This window comes from Silurus aristotelis (assembly GCF_946808225.1).
Source record: "Silurus aristotelis genome assembly, chromosome: 3".
Lineage (NCBI taxonomy): Eukaryota > Metazoa > Chordata > Actinopteri > Siluriformes > Siluridae > Silurus > Silurus aristotelis.
The window spans coordinates 20,717,214-20,741,996 of record NC_139576.1 but is presented as its reverse complement, the minus strand read 5'-3'; the positions used below and the strand labels follow the sequence as shown (position 1 = coordinate 20,741,996).

The window sequence follows — 24,783 nt, the reverse complement described above, 5'->3', positions numbered from 1 at the left end:
AGCTGAATACATTCCAGAGGTGTTTTGTATTTTGAAATAAAATGATAGGAATGTCAGATTCAGTATAATGAGAAATTTCTCTTCTCCATGACATCAGCAGTGAAATAGTGGGCAGCAATGATACCACAAATACACATGATATCAACACAAACATTTTTCGGGTATGCACTTATTACCAAACATGACATAAGATGAAAGAGAAAAGGGTTTGATTATTTTATACATTTAAGCTTTGAGCTTATCTGGAAACCACCTATTTGGTAAACAATGAAGTGTGTGTGTGTGTGTATGTGTGTATGTGTGTGTGTGTGTGTGTGTGTGTGTGTGTGTGTGTGTGTGTGTGTGTGTGTGTGTGTGTACAATATATAATTGTTGACAATCATGTAAAGGCTAACTTGTGGGATTAGGTTACAAAATCATTGTGTTTAGAGCACCTGATGATTTGCCCATCAGCTTTTTGAGCACAGTCTGCAAGTTCCTCTACTAATTATAAGTGCTGGAAGCCTTTACACTTAATGGAACATTTGCCACTAATGCTATCTGGGAGTTTTCTCTTGTTTTGCTAAATAAATCGAAAATGAAAGTCAGAGGCTACATGTCTGTTGCACAGCCCTATTCTAAATGTGGTACATAAGAACAGCACTAAAAGTAAAGTTTATATTTATTATGACACTACTATTAGTTCAGTTATTTAATTTCATTATATTAATCAATACATTGACATTTTCTCAATAAAATATATCTGCTATAGTAAGATACATAATATTGTTACATAACAAAAAGTAATATACAAATACAAAAGTAATATATTAGAAAATATGAAGCTTTTAAAGGCATTGCAATTTACATGTCACATAGTTGACAAAAATCAAGGTCCTCCTTTTGTGATTAACAGAAAATAAAAATTATTTCATAATGATTAATTGGTTTAGATATAAATAGTGCAAACAATTAGCTGAGCATCTTTGGACACTTGGCACCGCAGATGTTTCACATAGAGGCACTTTGGTGATGATATGAGTAGCAGGGGAAGTGAGCAGGTTGGAAGCCCGTGGTGGAAGAGTGCAGCTCTGCAGAGCGAGTAATCGCTACAAGGCCCTCCTCCTTCTCTCGCTTCTTTTGCTTCATTCTTCTGTTCTGGAACCAGATCTTCACTTGCGACTCGCTCAGATGCAGCGCGCTGGCCATCTCGGCTCTCCTGTGCCTGCCGATGTACTTATTAAAGTGAAACTCTTTCTCCAGTTCAGTCACCTGTCTGGTAGTGAAACTGGGGCGAGCTGCTACATTGGTCAAGCCGCAAGCTATTGGACACGCTGTAAAGACAATACACTGTAAATGACTTGACATGCTTGAAAGCATTATATGTACTGTATTCTCTCGTGTAACCAACACCCATCTGGTATCATGTCTAAAACTTACTTTTAGAATTGTTTCTTTTGGCTTTTTTCATCCAGTTGAATGCGTTAGGACCCCCCCTGTCCTCTGACCGAAGTGTTATTAAACAACTCCCGGGAGACGTACTAACACTTTGGTAGCTTTCGTAAGAGAGTAAACTTTTTCCGTGCTCTTCGTCTGTACCGTGAAGGCGAGTCTCTTTACAGCAGAACGAAGCGCTTCGGGAGTATACAGAGCTCATAAACTCAGCATGTAAAATGCAGTCCTCGGCTTCAGTGTAGGATACACAGGATCTATCATTACAAAGTAAGGCACTTGCCCGAGGCTCGTCAAACCGATTCGAGCTATACTGCACATCCGATGTCAGAGGTATGTGAATAACATGGTCCACAATACCTGTCGTTTGTTTCTCCCGGGTTTCTCCTTCCTGATCCACCTGACAGAATTTCGATCTGAAAGAAATGCCCTCGCCTGATAGTAAATACAATGACATTATAATTCTTTGTTGGTCACTTCAAAGGTTGTATGATAGCAACCGTCGCTTGCCCTGGTGTCTTACTGTATATTGAGGCTCAACATGTAAATAATGCCCACCAATAAGATGGGCGTGGTCTCGCTGTCCCAACCAATCGATGCACTTGTCTGGGTTCTGACTTCAGCGCTAGCACTCAGCTGAGGCTTCCGTCTGTCGTCCCACAACCCTTCTAGACTGAATTTATCACTTTAGCATTCACTTATCGCTTGCTTTATTATGTGTATTTATATTTCGAAATGAACTTATTTAGCCTTAAATTCTGAATAGAGGCACTCCTAGTAAATTCACAAACTTAATATAATGCCACAAAGAGTTTAATTAAGTTTTTTAAAGAAACATATTTCAGATCGTTTCATCTTCTTTATTACTCATTGCAGTTTCCTCGTAGACTTTCATGCCTGGTGCTGTGTACGTTCAAACAGCTCATTAATCAGGCTAGTGTGATTAAACCAGCCATCACCGTTCACACTCAAGCGCATAAGCTCTACATATGCGATTTAATATTTTCTTCAAATTGTGAGGAAAGAAATTTTTGGCAGTCTACTGCATACCAGCTTGGGCCACATTGCACAAACTTTTGCTTTTTATTTTAGGTCCTTGCAAAACAAATGTATCTGTTGATAATTGTTTCTCTTCTGTGAACAGCCTAATAAGCAGTTAGGTCTCGCAGTTTTTCCTGTCACACACTGGACTACCGTTATACTACTGTGATACAGCTGTCAAAATATGGTCATATCTTACAGACAGTGAACACAGTGAAAAGTCCTGTTAATAGCTTACACGACTAACAGTAGAATAAAATTCGTTCTACGTCAAAAAAAACAAAAAACAAATCATCTTATGTAATATGCAATTTTATTAATACTATCAATACTATTGCCCTTTCAAAAAAATGCACTGTGGCAAGTACAGTATTAAGTTGAGGCGACAAGTTCATGCTGAATTCCATGTTCAAGTTTTTCCTGCACGAGCATATAAAAATATTTATACACACACACACGCACACATATATATATATATATATATATATATATATATATATATATATATATATATATATATATATATATATAATTATTTATTTTTTCTAAAAGCACAAAAAAGCTTCATGGTAGAATCGTCTTCTGACTCATTTATCATTACCGCATTAACATGATTACATGCATCGTTGTAGTCTATCATGTATTTTAATGTACTTAAATAAGGTCTATAAATTGTTTTATGTAGCAATTGTAGATTTGAAAGAGCAAAAAAGTACCCTGCTACATGTATTAGCATCATAGGTTGAAGTAGCGTGCAATATGGTCCAACACATCGACTTAATTGTGTTTTGAAATTATTATCCTAGCAATATATACGGCCTGTTTTTTTTTTTTTCAAGGCCACTTAAAATGGGTCAGGAAATAGTAAAATGACAGCAAACTACTTTCAGGTGTTTTTTTTTTCTAATTTGAATTTTAATTACTGTAATTAAAGTTCTGAGTAGTTAAAACATTCTACTCAGACATGAATGTCATACACAAATAACTCAATTTCAAGTGAAAGTTTAGAAGGCATACCGAACTAACCTTTTTATTTATCTTAAATCCAACTTCTGACTTTCAGCTGTTTATATCAGGCTGATTAACGGCTCACTATGGAAAACCAGAGTTTCAAATGAAAGCTCGGACATGGACAGAGTTTACAGAGCACTTCTATAGTATAATTTGTCGCCTGGACCAACTAAAATAGCCCTAACCGTTGTAATTTTACACATGCATTGTTTTTTATTATTTTTCTCTGGTTGTCACTACGTATTGTGATCACATCCGATGTCAAAAGGCTGACAGAGTCATTTTCTTAGCCAGGACTATCTGGATGAGGCAATTTAGAACCACCAATTCATTATAATGATGTTGGAAAATGGCTGCCATTATTGTGCAACGACCAAAACGATGGGACCGTGGGAAACCATAGCCTGTGAGAAATGACTAAATTCAGACTAAATCATTTTTTTTGTAACAACCATAGCCTGTGAGAAATGACTAAATTCAGACTAAATCATTTTTTTTGTAACATTCCATTTTACATTCTAGTGAGACACTTTTGAGCAGTAACCACTGTCCAGCTATTTCTCAGAAATACTTGGTAGTCATAATTAATTTTTAATATGGTGTACCTACCCTTCTGCTGAGTAAACCAGTGAGCGTCTCATCTTCACTGTAGCTTAAACATCTCCAGCCCTTTCTTATCCATGCACTGATTGCACCGCAAGCATGCTGTCACACTCCTTTTCTTGGGATAAAGTTTGGCCTCTCGCAGTATGAAATGTGTTTCTAGAGTTGGGAATGCAAAAGCTTTGTTCATAAGGAGGTGGAATCAGCGGCGAGGCTGAAAGCGGCGAGTTTTTGATTAATGAGCTTTGAAATACCTCGCTAGGGGGGAGGCGGGTGAGAGACCCATTCAGTCAGAGAAGGATTGCCTTGCCTATAAAACTAGAAATGTGAAGAAATGCTTCTATTCTCAGTGCTATTTATTGTCACGTTATAAGGTGGATTTAAACAACTACGGATGAAGAATTGTTTATGGATTATATTTATGAAACATAATATGTAGTTGAGTAGAATTGAATGAATAAAATTGTGGTATGGTGTTTAATTATATATTGATACGCCTTTACAAAAAAAAAAAATTATATATATATATATATATATATATATATATATATATATATATATATATATATATATATATATATATAAATGCAAACATAATATTCAAGCATAAATAAATACAAAAATAATGGCTGACTTTCGCCATATATATTCTGCAGTAGCAGCCCAATTGTATACATATGGCGAAAGTCAGGCTTTATTTTTGTATTTATTTATTTATTTATTTATTTATTTATTTATTTATTTATTTATGTATTACAGAACGTAATGGAAATGTCAGGTACAATCTTAACCTTAACCTGGTCGTCCTAAAGTATTATAATTGTAACACTGCTCAAACCATTAATTTTAATATTTTTTTTTGCAATTACTACGCAATCGGCGAATGTTCCATGTCAACATGTACATAATCGTAAAAAAAAGGTGGACTATTTGTTTGATATTATTCATATTTGTATACTCTTTACGCTATCTACCGAACAAGAATGCGCGCTGGGTGTTCATGAATATAGTCCTGCATTCTTTGTTTACTGTGGATATCATTTCAAAATGGCGTCCTGGTCTTACATGTTTTGAGATATTACTGAGTGAGAATAAGGTAATATAAACATATGGTCCTTTAGACATAGAAATTTGCATGACCAGCGTATTCTAAAAATAACTGTAAGATTACACAAATATGATGTCACTAATTCAGTTTAAGCACTTTATTTACAAAATCTATAACACAATAAAATATAACATTTCCGTATCGTTACCATTTCATCAATTTGAACGTGGACTGTTCACTCACAAAATAAAAAATTGTTATGGATGATTAGGTAAAAGATGAAAAAAGTAAAACAAAAAAAGTGCCAGATTTTTATTACGAAAACAAAAGACACATAAATCCACTTTCCATTTGTTGCAGCAAAAAAAAAAAAAGAAAAGAAAAAACATAAAAAGAAAAAAAAAATACACCAGTCACATATTATTTTGCTCGTGTTTATAATGCCGCATTTCCCAGTTAGGTTGCATAACATACTATAATCCATATAAATAGTCCACATGAAAAGATAAATAATAATGTGTTACAAAATCATAAATAATAAATATACAATAGTGATAAATGTCTGCCATACAATCTCAGATGAAAATAATAAATAATGACTCTTTTAGTGAAAACTGATTTATAGGTACCAATGACTTACAGACGACTAACAATGGAAATGAATTTTTTTTCCTACAAATTCCATCCCTATAAAGATGGAAGCCTAATACTGTAAAATCTACAGAACTTACCTTCAAGTAATAAGATATGAAATTTTCTTCATTTTACGCGCTGCTCTTTCGAGATCTGAACGAATGACAACAAACGCTCTCTCGCATCGTCAACAGTCAAGAGATATGGACCACAGCTTCAAAATTCTTACAGTCATAGCAGTAATAGTACTATCAGTAATAATACAGGAATAATACATTGTGTCTCTCGAAGTGTAGTTATATAAATTAATTTGAACTCATGAGGTAATAAAAAGCGACACTTCGCTTGGGCACACGCACGTGAAATCCTTACAAATGAGTAAGTTTCGGCGCTTCCTGCAGCCTTCCCTGAGAAGCGTGATGAGAGCTGAGGTCTGTGTATGTGGGATGAGGGTCACACGGTCCATGATGGTGGTTGCCCGGAATCTGAGCGGCACAACTGTAGTCCACACTGGCTGATGAAGGATGAGGAAGGTGACCGAGGTTGAACATGGGGCCCGAAGCTGGCATCGAATCAACAAAATTTCCCCCAACATATACAGGACTGCCTTGCAAATTAGCATTGGCAAAGCTTCCGTTCCCTTGCATGCCGTGGTGCTCAAACTCTGCACCCGGGTATCTTTTTTGCTGCGGTATACAGCCGCCCAATGGCGCCGTGTACGCAGCCAAGCCGTACATATTTTGCTGAGGCTTGGCGAAGGAAGGAGAAGACGGTGCATCATAGTTCAGGGTGTTTACATTTGGAAGCTGACCAGAATATCCTACGTGATTAGGCCCACTCAGCGGCGGGCTTCTGTCCGGAGAATGTCCTAAGGGAGAGTGCATTATTCCCTTGGATTTCTGGTCTTTTTTGTACTTCATTCTCCTGTTTTGAAACCAGATCTTTATTTGGCGCTCGGTGAGATTGAGCAGATTGGCCATCTCGACTCTTCGTGGTCGGCATAAATAACGATTAAAGTGGAATTCTTTCTCGAGCTCCACGAGCTGGGCGCTGGTGTACGCAGTGCGCACACGCTTGGAGGCCGGACCGGGTGGACTTTTGTCATCACAGGTCTCTCCTGAAATGGATAGTTTTAAAAATGGAATGTTTTTAAAAAAATATAACACGAGGGAAAAGGTCAAACAAACTATGCTGACACATGAATTAATTCTGTTAATCTTTGTTGGGATTTTACTAGTTGGGGCAGGGTTAATAATTAAACATTTTCTCTACTCAAGAACATACATGCTACCACTTGCATAGGCAGCTAAGAAGTAGTCATTAATGCACTAGACCAGTAAACTCAGTCCAAACATCTCTCCCATAATATGTACACACGTGGCCTAACACATGTTTATATAGTCAGTACCTGGAGTTGTGCAGCTGGTACTTTTCTGTTTTGAGTTCTGACGCGTCTCCTTCATCCATGGGAATATTTGTTTCGTTATGACTGAGGTGGAAGTGTTAGAACCATTGTTGTTGGGAGATTTCTTTTTCTGGGTGGTGGTGCTGCTCGAGTTGGGTGAGGTGGGTGCTAAAGGAGGCGCTTGTTGTTGGTCACCAACACTCTCTGGTTGGCTGCCTTGGCTGCCATTTGGTCGCATACAGCTGCCATTAATGTCGCTGTTTTTGTGCACCGGCGGCCGGACCGTTGTAGATTGTACGGAACAGATGGGGCTCTGATAGTCATTTTCTATGCTGGAGGTGGGGTAGGGCTGATGGGCGGGCCCATACGCATATGAGTCAGATTTTGAGTATGAGTAGCCTCCAAAAAGTCCAGAGTTATCATAATAAGTGGCTTTCTGCATTGTGAAGATTTTATACTACTTTGTGGGTTTGTCCAATGGCACAGGCTCTTGCGTCATGTAATTGGATCCTCCCAGAAGGTCTTCAAACTTTGATCTGCAAAGAAAGAAACAAATTCAGATCAATTATAGCTAAACTGATTGTATAATCTCTCTCTCTCTCTCTCTCTCTCTCTCTCTCTCTCTCTCTCATCTCTCTCTCTCTCTCTCTCTTTCTCCTCTCTCTCTTCTCTCTCCTCTCTCTCTTCTCTTCTCTTCTCTCTCTCTCTCTCTCTCTCTCTCTATATATATATATATATATAATATATATATATATATATATATATATATATATATATATATATATATATATATATATATAGCTGTCCTTACATAAAACATGCATTTAACATTCTTTCATTCTAAAACTTGAACTCCAGCGTTTTGTCTTAGGCACATGATAGAAATTGAGTTCAGTGTAAGTAAGCTTTCTGCTCTGCTTCAGTGTAATTTTTCGATTTAATTCATGCATTTATTTATTTATTTATTTATTTATTTATTTATTTATTTATTTATTTATTTATTCTTTCATTCATTTGTTCCCTCTATCACCAATCTATTTATTCTTCAGATAATTCAAATCAATGTTTATTCAGTATTTTACAATATTTAACTGAGTGATTATGCACAAACATTTTTAAACTCAAAATAAATGTCCAAACACACGGTTAAATATATAAATTTTTATTATTTAAAAAAAAATTATACTATTTTTATTTATTTATTTATTTTACATTAGGGTATTTATGATGTGACGATCTGTATAATTCGTTTGATAACAAATCCTTGTTTGATTACAAATATATAAGACATAATTCTCTTTATAATTATTTTTGTTCAATTGTTATAACTGTTTTTTTCTTTAAGCCTTTCATGATTAGAAGAATGTAACAAGAGAGTTAAACTTTAACTCGTTCTGAAAGTTCCCTATTGAGTCAAACGAAAATACGACAGATGGCGAATCAGCACTTTTTAGCCAGAACAATATCCCTTTCTTTACCATTTAAACGCTTGTTCTGAGCGATGGACATCTAAGTTATCAGTGTTGATGTCGAGCTGTTGGAGTATTTCATCTTTAATGTTTATGTCTTTAGTAGTCCATTATCATCGTCTATCGTAAGATATTGCTGTTTCCTAAATCCTATACATTTGTAGACTTATTTGGCTCAATTAAAAAAAAATCTGTTCGACCTTATAATGTATTTCTCATAATTTATAAGAGGTGCAGTATGTGACTTCCTTGTGTTTCCTAGCAGTGACTGCCGTTATGGAAATTGGTGATGGTGGGAGGGCTACCAAAGTGCGTTAATCACATCACAAGTGCGTGGTAAATGCAAGAGTGCAATCTGATCACTTGCGCTCTTTTGAAGTGCTCAAGAACTGTGAGGTTTATAGTCAGCTACACTAGCATTTCCTACTGTTTTATGCCTTAAAAACAGAGTGGCTAATAAGTTGTCAGCACAGCTTAATACAGTATTAGATGGCCTGGAGCTCCACGGCCCGCATTTCAATGCACCTGTCACTGTAAAATCCCACAGAATGTATGGCTGGTCAACTATATCTGTTATGCTGAACCCCGGAGTGAAGCTAAAGACGAGTTACGGTCTTTAGTGTACAACCCCAAGCGTAGGAGGAAGCCTGGGTTAAAGAATGCCTTACTCTGCTACACCCAAGCAGGCACTCAGTATAAATACAGCTACCTAACTCTACTCCACACATTGTAAGATATCGGTCTTGAAATGTCTAGAAATACGGCGTCATCTTGCAAACGTGACGAAGAGAATATTGAAATATGGAAAATATATATTGAAATCGCCGAAGACTACACGAAGTCGGGTATACTCTGCTCTCGTTTCGGATATATGTGCTTAATATAACTATTGCCTAACATCAAAATTCACGTGCAATTATTTTTAGCTGAAAAGAAGTACATTTAAATAGGGATATTTGTAGGCCATGTATGCATGCATTGTGTTTGTTCGGCTCAAAGTGCCTTGTGCGTTACTATTCTCAGTTCTGTAACTCCCAGACTATTAGGATAGAATATGTATCACGCGCAGTTTAAATACTATGTGTGGGTATTTATTTGGATATATGTGGTTTTGTATACGTGTTTTTATGTAACACTTTTTGCATTAGATATAATATAATTTTAGAGGAAAGTTTAATGTGTCATGAATGAAAATAATATTTCATTTATTTTGTATTCAGAAATAAAGAAATGTTACTTACTGTGGCCTTTATTGCACTGTCTTCTGTTTTCCCTCAACCGGTTCAGATTATTTGGTCCAAGACCTGGAGGATGAAAATTAATTTATTGATTGTCGATTTGTGAACTATAAAAAACTACTTACAAAGGGTCGATGCATTTCAAAAGTACTTTTTACAGTATCTCGTATAGCCTCCTGTTATACGTAGATTTATGTACCACAGATTGACTGGTGTGTATTTACCAAGAAAATATAAAGCCACGAAATAGAATTTATTTTTATTGTATTTTTTTATTATTATTTATTTATTTTGTATTTACTCACTTACTTACTTGGTTATTTATTCAACTTTACTTTTGGTCCAGAGCGTTAGCGAAATGAATGTATGTTAAAACACAGATTGGAAAAAAAAACTGACACAAGCGATTCTACACAAAGTAGCTGACCAAAATATTTAGCACTCATAAGCCTTTTGGATGACCTTTGGCTTCTCCAGCCATAACTCACTGATTAATGAACAACGGGCGGAAGGTGCTCAAGTAAGTCACAATGAAATCCACACCGCACAAGTTTTTCTTCTCGTGTTTTTAAACAAAAAAAGAGCCCGTGAAGATGATATTTAAACACTTCTCCACATCTCTGAGCTCAAGCTAGATGCGCTGCTCTTTAGCGCATTCGTAAAGCTTAGCGAAAAAACAAAGGACTTTAACCTACGCTTTAGTGCGAAGCTGCAACAATTTAAAATCCAAATAACTCGTTTGTAATGTAGCTCGCATTTGATGGCGCTTCATATTTAAAGTCTTGCTAAATGGGATAAATCCTGCAGTCTCTGATGTTTAACATGGTTTGCCTTGATCAGATTACAATGTTTTCGCCCACGCAGTGTCACGGTAAGTCTTGTAGAAATAATGACACAATGGCTTGTTAAAATAATGATCTATGATCTAAAGAACACGAGCTTAAATGTCTACGATTCTGTGCGGGTGAGTGTAGTGAATGTTATGTTTGTTGTGTCTTTTCGCATAATCTTGCTTAAATTATTATTCTGTTCTAATGGTTTAAATGTTTGAATATTGTTAAGCCGGACGGAGAATAAAACCGCGCCATTCCAAAACCAGTCGAAAATGCAGGTAGGTTTGAGTATTTAACCCAAATTGGATCCGAATTTCGTTTATTTGATTATATTTAATGTTATTTAAGCTAGCTTGAAAAGCTGATTTTATTTCATTTATTTATTATTGTTATTATTAGCCGTATACAGTCGCTACACTAACACACAGACTAAGTCTGTCTATCTATCTATCTATCTATCTATCTATCTATCTATCTATCTATCTATCTATCTATCTATCTATCTATCTATCTATGTCTGTCTGTCTGTCTGTCTGTCTCTCTATGTCTGTCTGTCGATTTACTACAATCACATACATTTCTTATTCTTTTATAGTTCTTTAAATATGGCTTCCTGATTATTAGGCGCTCGATTATCCGATTAAAGTAAAACTTACTTAAAAAACTTACTTAGAAAAAATTAAACAAACTGCATTAATGTATCATCATAATAATAATTATTATTATTATAATTATAATAATAATTCCAAAATGATAATAATGCATTAAGTACGATACGATGTTATGCTTAATTTGTTAAAATATATAACATATGCATTGATTTGAATATGGTAACTTTATTGCTTAACAATGCATATAATCTAAACCAAATAAATCTTGTCTATTTGAGTATAAGACAACAAATTAAAGTGATTTACGATCTTACAAGCTATGAGCCAGAAGCAGAGGTTACAGTAGTTTCTCCTTTTTGTTTTTAGTTTGTATTTGTCTGAACGCAATATCAGCGATAAAATTTTGCGTCAGTCGTATGAATGAGACATCCGTCCAAGCTAACCTTTGAAAAGTGTTTATGGATGCTCGAAACTGTAAATTAGTTCCACAAATTTCGCCGATGTCCATAAATTGTACTTGCTTGGTTAAAGATCCTGAGACGTTAATAAAGATCATCTGCTCTGAATCAAATAAATCATATTTCTGACTGGAAGAGTACATGGATAAAGGTTGCGTTTTGCCATGCAATTGCTTACCTGAGAATCAATTCATCACAGAGTCTGGCTTCTTAATTTCCGTACCTATCCTCGTAGCACCTCGAATATATCCTTCACCCTTTGTCTGTGCACGGCACAGTTCTAAACCCGATCTTGCGCTTTTCCAAACATTTCCATATACCAATGCAGACAGTATTCCCGAAAGAATGGAAGCCACTCACTCAACTACCAATAAAAAAAAGCCAAGCAGGTATCCTTATTCCAAAAAAAAACGAAATAATGCTTGCAGTCAACCTCCAACTGTAAAAATAATAATACACGTTTACAGCAGATAGGTAATCGTTCGAGTCAACATTGCGATATTGGCGTTTCAGAACCCTTTATCATGACAAATAAAGGCGCTGCCTTAAAATACGAGCATATTTGTTCACGTGATCTGGATAGTAGATTGTCCTGATTGAGGGTGCTACTCCAACCAAGCTCTACTTCACAAACCCTCACAAAGCTCTAACACACTACATACAGTTCACCCCACTTTCATAAGCAAGAGTTCTAACATAATTTTCTGAAAAATTATCTTTGTACGGTCCTTATATTATACTCAACTCTTAAAAACGTCTACTGATGTAATTATGACAAGTTCATTGCAAGCGATATACCAATGGATATGCCAAAAAGTGTAAAAAAAACCAAAAAAACCAAAAAAACCCCCACATTGAAATAGTAACTGTCTTATTAATTTGCATAAAGCTAAATGTCGACATTATAGTTACAATTTTAAACTGATTTTTTTATTGGGCAGTTTGGAGTAAATTATGATTTTATTTGTACATTGTGGGAGTACCTGTCTCATATATTTGTCTTCTTTTGAAAATGCGTTCTTAATAGTTTATAAGTAAGCTTTGAAATAATGTTTGACGATTATGGTTCAAGCACTGACAACAATGTATGACCCCTTCAACCAGAGAGATTCATCAAAATCATTACAAGCCTTGTTCTGTTTTTTTCATACCACTATTATGTATAATAGAACATCTATATAATAATAATAATAATAATAATAATAATAATAATAATAATAATAATACGAAGAATACTACTACTACTACTACTACTACTACTACTACTACTACTACTAATAATAATAATAATAATAATAATAATAATAATAATAATAATAATAATAAAACCGGTGTTAGTCGTGCTTTTTACTACCTCTTTGGGAAGAAAAGAATAAATTAGGTTGCACAAATAAATTCTGATTTTAATTTACTGGTGTTTTTTATGTTTTCATGCTGTCGCTGTATTTTCATGATGCATTAATATTTTTGAAGTGGATTACTCAAAGCAAGGTTGAAGATGAAGTGACGTGGGAACGTGGCCGAACACGCTTGTCCTGAGGAGAGAATGCGAGCGGTCTCCGTTTGCAGCATATGTTCATGGGGCAATAAAAGTGAAAGATTTACGGTCTTCGGCCGGCCCCCAACAGCCTCTCACCCTTTCAGGAATTACTGACTTTGATTTACAGCAATGCACATCTCCGTCAGCTTTCTCTAACCATTGGCATACTTCTATATTTACAATTACTTCGTATTTTCGAAAAAAATTTGTCTTCAATTGCTAGTATGTATTTGTGTGTGTGTGTGTGTGTGTGTGTGTGTGTGTGTGTGTGTGTGTTGTGTGTGTGTGTGTGTGTGTGTGTGTGTGTGTGGACCGTGAAGATTTTTACACAATTATTATGATTTTTTAAAGCTATCTTTATATATAGGGTTTATTGCCCTGCTTACTTTTCCCTATTTCTTATTTCTTATCAATAAACAAATAAAGCCCGAATTTTTGTTTGATGTGTTTTCACTGCCGTGCAATACAGCCCATTTACAATCCTACACACTCAACAATGCACCCAAAAAGAATTGCCACAAATAAACCCGAAAGAACTGCTTTTTAGTCGCTTTTTTACGACTAATGCACATGTGCCAAAATTTCATATTAATAAATGCAACTAAAATCTGTCGGGACACTGGTTTTAAATGGTCTGCAATAACCGCCATATAACCACAATTGCGACTAAACAGCTGCTGTGGTCTGCAATGCACATTTAAATCGGGAGGTGATCACAACGATTTATACACACAAAAAAGGCAGTCCCATGCTTTTATTCCGACTCCTGTCTGTTTTCGAGGAAGCTTCGTGCATTTATCAGTGGGCATTATTCATCATCTTTCTGACAGATATGTTCACCTTACCTTCTTATAAAATAAATGAACATTAAATGTTTACCTACCAAGCTTCCAGTGGTTGAAATGCTGTAAAAAATAAAAGTGCTGGTTATAGTTGCCGAGGGTACCGAACCGATAGGATATTATTTTCTTGGATCTCTTCAGTTTTCAAGTCTGATAGAGTCCTCGCGATTAATGACGACGCCGTGTTTCTAAGGGGACGTGCTGCATTAATTATTTAGACAGTCACGTGATCAAATAGAAAAAAAGATATAGAACGGAACCATATAGTCGCCGAGTTCTGTCTTCAGATTCCGACAGCGCAGTTTAATATATCTTAAAGGGCTGTCTCGCTTGGCGAAGACATTTTCTGCGAACAGCTGGAAATCAAATATGGCCGTTGAACACCATTGAGGGAGCGGCGCTGGTAGGGTAGTGTCACAGCAAATGGTACTGCCTATGGCTCCCATTTATTGTATTAAGACATATAGACCACAGTTTAAACGCTGTGCGAATTCACTAAAAGGCAGGGAGCAGTTTTTATTTGCAGTCTTGGACAGTTTGGGCATCTTTGGGGAAAAAGTTTTCACTATCTTCACAATGTTTTTCATTGTTTATTCATAATTAGGTATAAAATGTAGATGGACCTCTGTCAGGGGGGAATTTATAGCAGATTTTAGCTCAGACATTGCTGTATGTAGTATACAGGACGGCTTATAGCTATAATCAAATAAAGAAAACTACATGCTTGATCTTGTATTGAAAGTGATTGCCATTCAGCGTGAATGATATGGAAGACCTACTCCCCCGCAGAGCCTGCCTCTCTCTCTCTCTCTCTCTCTCTCTCTCTCTCTCTCTCTCTCTCTCTCTCTCCAATTCACATTCACAACCACACACACACACACACACACACATAAATACATATATATATATATATATATATATATATATATATATATATATATATATATATATATATATATGTATATATATATATATATATATATATATATATTCATTCATTCATTCATTCATTTTCTCCCGCTAATCCGTAATAGTCAGTCTAAGCAGGCCCCCGCCTTCGACTGCTGCCCAATCCTCACAGCACCGTCCCTTACGGTCCCTCCTGCAGGTGGTGAGCCCACAGGAAGATAGATATATATATATATATATATATATATATATATATATATATATATATATATATATATATATATATATATATATATATATATATATATATATATATATATATATATATATTATATATATATATATTATATATATATATATATATATATATATATGTGTGTGTGTGTGTGTGTGTGTGTGTGTGTGTGTGTGTGTGTGTGTGGTGTGTGTGTGTGGTTGTATGTATAATGTATGTGTGTGTGTGTGTGTGTGTGTGTGTGTGTGTGTGTGTGTGTGTGTGTGTGTGTGTGTGTGTGTGTGTGTGTGTGTGTGTGTGTGTCTCCTCGTAAACAAATATGGGTCGCTAAATATCAATAGAGGGAAGCTGATGACACCCGGGAATCTACAGTGTTGAAAAGGGAAAACTGAACAAATGAACACAACTTTTCTTTCAAAAAATTCGCACCGGTGGGATTTTTATTCATTTATTTTTTGAGAATTGTTTTTTTTATTTTTGTTCTTTTTAAAGCAAAATTTAACTGACGTGTTTTTAGAAATAATATAAGGATTTATAGATATATTTTTTCCTACGCTGCTCCTACGCTGTGTCTGGCCGAGAATGGCCTGTCCCGCAGGTCAGGGGTTTAGAGGTCAGTGCTCACGGCTCAAAAGCGTCGAAAGGCAAGAGAAACGGTGTCCTCTGGATGAACCTGCCCGCGAGGCTTTTGTCGAACTTCTGTGTAAAATACCTTTTCAGACCTCTCAACGTGAAGACTTGGGGCAGAAGACGTCTTCGCAATGTGTGAGCGCTTCACGGTTTTGTTCAAGAAGACAAAGAGATCACAATAACAGTAGAACAGTCAATCTTTAATCACGATGTGAATACCTCCTCTCACATTTTTAGAGCTGAAGCCCAGCACTGTTGCTCAAAATAAAATCTTAATGGAACCAAAAAACAGCAGACCTATTTTCTTTTAGCGAACTATACACATTGTGTCTTATTGCAACAGGGTATCCGTGATCTGAGAATAAACGTTTTCTTGATGAGCTCTATTATTCCTTTACTAGAAAATTTTGCTCGTAGAAAATATGCATAAAATACAGAAATATATAGAATTAAAAAATAATGCACTTCTTCTAACTAAACATAATATATTTAAGGAACGACAACTTGAATTCACATACAAATTAAAAACAAGAACTCTCAACATTCTCATTCTGGCATTTAATAAATAAAAAATAAAGATACAGAAAAGTTTAGCTCAAACCCAGAAGTACGTGAAATAATAAATGAACTATTATTTAGGAATTTCTGATGACATCTGGAAGACAGATATACAGCTGCTTTAATTGTACATTGTTTACAAAACTGTCAAGTGAGATTTATAACCTTCAAGGCATCCAATACTATGGTCAACAAAGTAAAATAGATTTTAAATGCTGCGCTTCCTGTTTTAGTCATTTACAAAGAACGCTTTATTTTGTTCTTTCCATATCGCTATAAATTTAGTAACGAATGCTATAAAATCTTTGTATGTTTAAAAGACAGAAATATAATAGTTTTGTTTAGCCCTCGCCATGTTTAAATCATTTTAGAATTTTTAATACGGGAAACGAATTTCTACCCATATTTGTAAATTAATTGCGAATATTTTCAGGCTGGGTATTAATGCTCTTTGATCCGGCAGTTTAATGCATTTTAGCTAAAGTCATAAACCACTTCTTTCGATTAAAAATAATTTATCGAAATGATCACAGGCCATAATACATTTAGGAGATTAATGACTACAAGGCAAATATAACAGCAATCATGAAACGAATGTGATTTCTAAAGTTCACTTGCTTTCATACATATAATGCAATTTTTTATTGGAGAATTCAAAATATACCTTATGACTGCCCGTAAATCATGTTGTGATGCCCTCTGTCACTTTATATATACAATATTTAAATTGTATTTAAGCACCTTTTGATGCGATATCCGTTCATACTGCGTTTGGTAATGATGTGTGCTTCTGCTTCATATTAAATAGCTTAATGTTTGGAATGTCAGGATTTAAAACCATGCAAAGACCAACGAAATATTGTTTTTCATACAGTCCATTTGTACTTCTGGGGTAAAATGATTCCATTCTTTTATAAAGTTGTTATGTCTGTTTGGCTGTCCTTCTGAACGTGTTTTGTAGCCGATGTCGACCTTCCCTTCGTATTGGGTAGTTTGTGATCTTTTTTCCATTTCATTCTTCGGTTCTGAAACCAGATTTTGATCTGTCGCTCAGAGAGGCAAAGAGTGTGCGCTATTTCGATGCGACGCCGTCTGGTTAGATACCTGTTAAAATGAAATTCCTTTTCTAGTTCTAAAACCTGCTGTCTCGTGTAGGCTGTCCGCGAGCGCTTGGGTTCCGGTCCTGTGAAATCTGGGTTCACTGGAAAAGACAAGGACACACTTGGGTGAGCAAGTTAACCCAGTAAAGAACAGTTCCACTTCAAGAATTAACTTTGCATCATTTCGAATACAATTTTCCATACATTTTAAATAATTGTATTAAATATTTTAATGCCATATCCTGTAGTTTTCAATAGAAAAATTCGATTGCCCACTTGGGCTTCTCAGCATCGCTGAGGCAGCCAATACAGCCAGCGGCCTATTTCCTAAGCAATAAAAATTTATGACTAGTGTAATTGGCGGCCCCTTCACAAGAAACCATAAATATTTCACCGAATAATTTTTGCGTATCTCATATGGGCCTAGCGGAATTTAAATATAGCTGAAAACGACAGTATAACTGAACGAAGCTTACCCGTACTGACATGGACTTTCTTCATCCAGGGATAAACTATTGCAGGTTGCCTGGTTGTCCCGTTCTGATTCTTTGTGTTTTGTTGTTGGTCACAAGTCCTCGGGCCAGATATTTGAATCGGAGAGCACTGCTCGCTTTGAGAGGATAAAGATCCAGGATGGCTGCCTTGCTCCTGCACATGACCCCGCGACGGTTGTGTTGAGCCATGCACAGTATTACAACTGTAGGGCTGCTCCGAGTAGTTTGAACGTGAGTAGATCCCTGGATGCTGGAAATCAGTGTCCTGCGATGGACTGTAGTATCCAGAGCCCTGCTCAGGTATATAACTGTTCTGCGAATACTCTTCGCATGGAGGAAATTTGGGATCCACATATTTGGAGTTTACCATGTACGAACTCATGGCCATTAATTTCTGAAGGTAGAAAATACTAATTTTTCTCTAGTTGTCTTTTTTTCCTCCCTCCATAAAGCCCTCCTACTTGCTGTCAACTGAATAAAGTTAGTCACCCATGTGACCGGATTTGGCCAATGGAGGTGAAGGGAGTCTATTAGCGGGTAAAAAGCCATACACACCTAGCAGCAGAATTGAACAAACTTTGCATAATTTCATCAGCTGGATTAATTGATTATACAGTGTATTGGCTTAGCTTGTGTACTGCATACAAACGTTGAAAACTAACCTAAAAATGAACAGCTTCGCTTTTCTCAAAACAAAATTAACTGAACGTTATTATCATTTATTATTATTATTATTATTATTATTATTATTATTATTATAATTTGAAAGCACAGTAATATTCATATTAATAAATGATACATTTAAACCATAAAAATCAAACTGAATCCAGAAATTCTATCTGGCAAACAAATAAAAAACAAAATATGTGACCTCTTCTGCAAAAAGCGCGGTATAAAGCCGATAGACAATTGACTGAGACCGTCTTTGTGATGAAGAGGTCATTCAGAAGTTACAGGAGTCTCATCGCCCAATTGGCTTACACACTCATTCAGTGGATTCTATGGAGCGCTGTGGATGGGCATCAATGCAGCGTGCCAATCAATAATCAAACACCAAATAGCACAACTGGAAGGTGATGATTCTATTGTTACGAGCACACTAGAAGCTAAACCTTCTATGGATAATACCAAAAATTATAAAGTACAATAGCAAATATTATAGCTTAGAGGGTCATACATTCAAGTGTAGGATTGTGTTTCTGAGTATCATGGAAATAAAAAATAACGCCAATGTCTTGAGTGTCTTAATGGGAGTCAATGCATTTTTTTTTAAGCTCAAAACAAACGCGTTTTTAATCGAAATGCACTACACCATGGATAACACTTTGCTCGTACTCATCAACTGTCTGTTTAACTTATCCATTTGTTAGACCACAGCAACACAGCAACACTTAAAACCCACAATGGCCTATGAAACGCAAAGCGAAACGAAAGATAAAAGTTCGAAGTTTTTGCATCGACCATATACTCCCCTAGAATCGAATCTGTGACCGTGATTTTTTTCACACAAATTCGGTTCTACAGGGTATATATAGACGACGGTATATATGTAAATATACGTTCAGTTGCGCTTGTGACAAAACCGTTAATGCAGAGAGCACATTAAGAAAAACAAACGCCACCTTCATTGATAACTTATGTAATATCTCTTTAACCAATTTCATACCTAAATGTTTTTTTTTAAATAATAAACAATGCAGCTTTTTTATCAGACCACCCTTTTGACAGAAAATACTGCATATCGTGCACCATTTGAACATGCACATTTCATGTAATAATTGCTAGACAAAACCAGTTAAATCGAGAGTTCAATGTATGTTCGGAGGAAACAGGAACACACAGAAGAAACTCTAAGGAAATTCTAAGATTTGTTCACACATTATCCATGCCCGTACAACTAAAGTAAATCAATAGGTCTCACTTAACCTCCAATTGACAATGATAAGTAAAAATAAATAGAAAAAGAAAGAAAGAAAGAAAGAAAGAAAGAAAGAAAGAAAGAAAGAAAGAAAGAAAGAAAGAAAGAAAGAAAGAAAGAAAGAAAGAAAGAAAAAAAGAAATGACGAAAGGTCAACCAGAATCATTTACAACTCACGTCACACAGGTTTTTGTTTTCATGAATTCTTTTTGACCTCCTAATAACCAGTGTTTAAGCTCATTTTCTAATATAATTTTACTGTTCATAGATTCAAAAATTTTATGAATAACGAATATATGTAATATTATTATTATATATAAACTGTGTATCTCTAATACTAATATACAAATCATAACTTTATCGAATAATGTGATTAGATACAGCAGGAAATCTATAGGAGTTGATCTTGAGTTAAAATATTTTCTATGAAATATCTTCTAGTTTAAAAGCGTCTTGCATTTTAATATGTATTAGACAGCTTGACCTGAGATTCACCTTGCTTGTGCGGGTCAAAGCCGAGTTACTGATGAACAAAAGGAGAGAAAAGTCAACGCTTGTCGTGACCTCTGTCCAAACGTTTACCATGAACCAGGATTATTTTGCAATAATTTCGAAGTGAATTACTACTGAACTACAACTATTTAAAATACAGACATTAAAATAGTCGCTTTTATATAATCGTATTAATCGTTCTAATTAATACAAATCAGTCCTGAATTAGTCGCCTGATATTATAAAAGAAAAACAGACGGGTTGTCAACAGAACTGTCAAACGTCTCTCGATATGAAATTAGCAATTTCCCCCTGTGTGTGTGTGTGTGTGTGTATATATATATATATATATATATATATATATATATATATATATATATATATATATATATATATATATATATATAGATATATATATATATATATATATATATATATATATATATATATATATATATATATATATATATATATATATATATATATATATAATACATCCATCCATACATCTATACCATAAATAAATTATTCTACATGTACAATTATTATTTTATTCAAATCAACAATGGTAAAAAATATAAATTAATAATAATAATAATTATTATTACTATCATTTATTATTTGCCCTATTTACATGTTGAGTAGTTGGGATGGGGGCGCTAGAGCGCATATATAATAAATAAAATAAAATTACTTACTTTCAGAGTTTAAATTCATGCAAATATTGATGACTAAGTATTCGTTTTTCTTTTTAATTTATCTTAAGTTTGTATGCCAGTGCGAGACAACATGTAGCTGCGTCAATGTTATTAAATTCAATACTCATTAAATGTGGTTTAAACACAGTGGTAAATAGTTTCATATGTTTTCGCATATTTCATCTCAGCAAGCAAATATATTGTTTTAACTATGCTCTATATATTGTTATTAATAGCTAGCGAAACGAAAACAAAAATGGTAGATTTTTCCTCTCACTGTCTTTTTTTTTTTACTCTTTAATCCTAATTCTTCACTTTTTTATATCGTAGCCATTGTCCTCGAGGCCCTCGTTACTTTCCTTGATAAAGAAGCATTAAATCCGGACAAGAAATTCTACTCACGCCGACATTTTTAGTATACTTTTCTACTCTGTGAGAACTAACATTAACAATTTACAAACAAGCCACACTGGCAACGACATGTAAAGTTTTGAAATACAATGTTAACGAATCAAAAGCAATTCAACCCCGCACAAGTTCAGTGACAACTATAGTAATCGCGCTTACCTCGTGGGACTTTCTGATCACGTAATGCGCACTGAGATGCGTCGATATCCATGTCAGCACTTACTCGGGCTCCCGTACCAACACTGTGATCTTTTCTAAACGTCTGCAAGGCCTTCCTAATACACAACGTGAATTATATTTTGGCTTGTCAACTCCCTGGCCATAAAACAAAGTTTAATGGTATCACGTGCTTCCCCACAGCCATTCATGACAGCGCGCTGGTGCCATAAATAACCCGGAAAGTTGCACTTATTCAATAATGGAGATTACGCTGATGTCAAGAGGAAATAAAAGCATTCCTGTTTCTTAGATGGGAAACGAAGTTTGAATGCTGGAGAAAACAACGTTATGATCTTTAAATCTAAATATATACATTATTTACATTTGTAAATGCTATTTTATACATGTTAAACTAATGATTTGCTTTATTTTGCTAGCTAAACATCCCAGAACAATCGTTGTCCGTACCCTGAGAACATCTGTGAGTGTTTTTTCACACTTTAAATTTGACTCCTAAATTTGAGCCAATAAAGCAATAAAATGCATCCCTGGTGCGAACAGCACTACAGCTAATGTGAGAACCTTTGAAAACTAAATTCTCTCTCCATATGGCGACTGTTTGCCTTCCTCAAAAGCAGCAAATATGCCTGGTTACATTTACTTTTACGTTTTATGAAAGGTTATGAATTTCCTAAACTCATATTCACGTAAAACTGGGAAACTCATATTCATTACTCTGTTAATGAAAGGTATTCTGTTCATTGGGTTATTATCATTATCATTTGTATATTCAATACCTGAGAAAACTATTTTAGTTAATGGTTTTCTTGGACCCAAGTACCCACTTTTAATACTATAGCACACTATTACAATGAATACTATACAATTAAAATTGTAATTGAAATAAGAAAGGAGCAATATTGTGAAGACGTACACATCGCGAGCATCCTTATTCAGACCTTTAGAACCTGCTCTGTCCTCCAGAAATTATCCATATACTATTTAAGGCCTATGTTGTTGCTGCTTTATTCCATATTCCAGACTTTGCTTTTTGAGTTTGTTTCATTCCTTTAAGCTCTTCAATACGTTTCCTTTTACACGTAGGGACATAATTCTCTATAGATAGGTCACATGCTTTTTTCAACCAACCACAACTTGGCCCTGTGATACTACTACATGTTGAAGGACCCTAGCAAAAGGTAGAAGAGTGTTGAACAACAGTGCCGACTGTCGGTAGATAGGGGTATTGTTATCTTATTGGCGTAAGTGGGTCTTTTTTTTCGCTCTTTAGTGATGACGTAATGTAGATATTAAAACTCTTAAACGAAGAAAGAATTTCATAGATTCATAAATTCTTTAAAAGAAATACAATCGTTCAAAAAAAATTCAGATGCCATTATAATCTGTCATATATACTAACGTAAGAAAACTGTTTTAAAAATGTCCATATGTATTTGCATAATTAACTAATTAAGGTTGTAAAATATATATATTCCCTGTTTATATTTTTTTCAGTATATTGATTATCATTTCCGTTACAAGATAATACTTTAAATCTTAATCTTGTTAACATTTTAATACTATTAATAAAGGTTTTATTTTTCTATATCTAGATTGTGTGTTTTGTGTTAAGGAATATATTGAAATTGCAAAAGTAAAAGTTATTTTGTCTATTAAGAATTGGATACAGGCGCTTGTGTACTGTTTAGTATGCCTCTAATTCTACGCCTTTCTCTCCTTTTCTTGCCGCATTGCAGTAGGCTGTAAATAGTTTTGCAGCTGTCTTGTCAGCCACTGGTGAAATACTGTCTTTGTTACACAGCACCCAACTGGCCACAGAACTTACACAGTCTCGTTTGGAAAAAGAACATTAAACATTAAACTACACAACTGCAGCATCGAATTTCTTATTAGACAAATTATAATTTTGTGTTGTTTAAATTTCAATATTCAGAATAATATTTTCATGGTATATAGAAGACGAAATATTTCATATAAATGACACAAGCTATCACCTATCTCAAATCAGAGTTCATTATATTCTAAATATATATGTTTAATACATAAATTATACACATAATACCAACATTATTTTTAACATTACTCACAATAGGTTTCAACAACCAATAGCAAACAACAACAACTACTACAACAACAATCATCATTACCATTATCATCATCGACAATTATATAATAATTACTTATTACAATTGTTGTTGTATTGTTTATATAAACATACCAAATAATTTTGAAATATTGTCTACCAAAATAGGACAGTTACTATATAAAATCGACAAAGAAAAGTAATTTAAACAAAAAGATGACCTTGTCAAGATCATTCCATCATTATTAACGAAATTTTATGAGGGACAGTATTAATGATATTCTGTATAAACTCTGTAGTGTTTAGATGAGTATTGTGTTTAAGAAAAGAATACTCTCAATGGTTAGCGACAGATTATTAGTGTTAGTTGCTCAAGCAATGTATATTTCTTGCCTCAGAGTAATGTGTAATGTGATAATGCTGATCAGAACAGAATAGCGTGATATAAAATTAACTCACCAAACGAATCCGGATAATCCATGCCTTCTGTTCTCTGTCGTTTGACGATATTTTGAGTCATTTTTGTGTTTTGTGCTGCCAGATATAATCTGTATACAGGTTCTAGCGTCGGACAGCACATGGTGACAGATATAAAGCTTTAGGATGTCTCTTTGGCCATACTTGTGTCTCACTTAGCCTTTCTGGAAATAAACAACAACAACAAAAAACAAACAAACATGCGAGCAGAGAAAATGTCTTTGGGTTACAACGCTTTAGCTGCAGAATGCGGTAAAAAAAATCGCTTGAAAAATCACGAAAGGGGGCCATGAAGACGCTTGCCTCCTGCACATGACCAGTGGCATCCAATGACAGGCGATACAGGCCCATAAAAAATTCTATTGCCAAGCTGTAAATTGTCTTCGAACAAAAAAGGAATTTGGGGCTGGCGCAAATCCCCTTGTGCATATGGTCCGA

At 35.0% G+C, this 24,783-nt stretch overlaps 2 protein-coding genes across 5 annotated transcripts; both read right to left on the bottom strand.

Moving 5' to 3' along the window:
* Positions 1 to 5,276: 5,276 nt before the first annotated feature.
* On the bottom strand, positions 5,277 to 24,599 carry hoxd3a (homeobox D3a). Of its 4 annotated transcripts, none has more exons than XM_083536755.1 (4): positions 24,328 to 24,599; positions 9,883 to 9,945; positions 7,176 to 7,708; positions 5,277 to 6,884 (listed from the first exon to the last, which is right to left on the bottom strand). In XM_083536755.1, the coding sequence occupies exons 3-4, from the start codon at positions 7,612 to 7,614 to the stop codon at positions 6,136 to 6,138; spliced, it is 1,188 nt and encodes a 395-aa protein (XP_083392881.1). In that variant the 5' UTR covers positions 7,615 to 7,708; positions 9,883 to 9,945; positions 24,328 to 24,599; the 3' UTR covers positions 5,277 to 6,135. The 4 variants fall into 4 exon arrangements, with proteins under 4 accessions (XP_083392881.1, XP_083392883.1, XP_083392884.1 ...); XM_083536757.1 differs by lacking the exon at positions 24,328 to 24,599 and adding an exon at positions 21,765 to 21,860; XM_083536758.1 differs by lacking the exon at positions 24,328 to 24,599 and adding an exon at positions 14,205 to 14,321.
* hoxd4a (homeobox D4a) lies at positions 16,117 to 18,689 on the bottom strand. The gene is made up of 2 exons (XM_083535968.1): positions 18,072 to 18,689; positions 16,117 to 17,696 (listed from the first exon to the last, which is right to left on the bottom strand). Exons 1-2 carry the CDS (start codon positions 18,475 to 18,477, stop codon positions 17,407 to 17,409), a joined length of 696 nt encoding a protein of 231 aa, XP_083392094.1. The 5' UTR covers positions 18,478 to 18,689; the 3' UTR covers positions 16,117 to 17,406.
* Positions 24,600 to 24,783: the final 184 nt, after the last annotated feature.

Excerpts from the sequence above, each read along its gene's own strand:
- hoxd4a (XM_083535968.1), bottom strand. The coding sequence starts at position 18,477 with ATGGCCATGAGTTCGTACATGGTAAACTCCAAATATGTGGATCCCAAA. Across the intron at positions 17,697-18,071 it reads GAAAGTCCATGTCAGTACGG|TGAACCCAGATTTCACAGGA; the intron begins GTAAGCTTCGTT and ends TGTCTTTTCCAG.
- hoxd3a (XM_083536755.1), bottom strand. The coding sequence starts at position 7,614 with ATGCAGAAAGCCACTTATTATGATAACTCTGGACTTTTTGGAGGCTAC. Across the intron at positions 6,885-7,175 it reads TACCAGCTGCACAACTCCAG|GAGAGACCTGTGATGACAAA; the intron begins GTACTGACTATA and ends TATCCATTTCAG.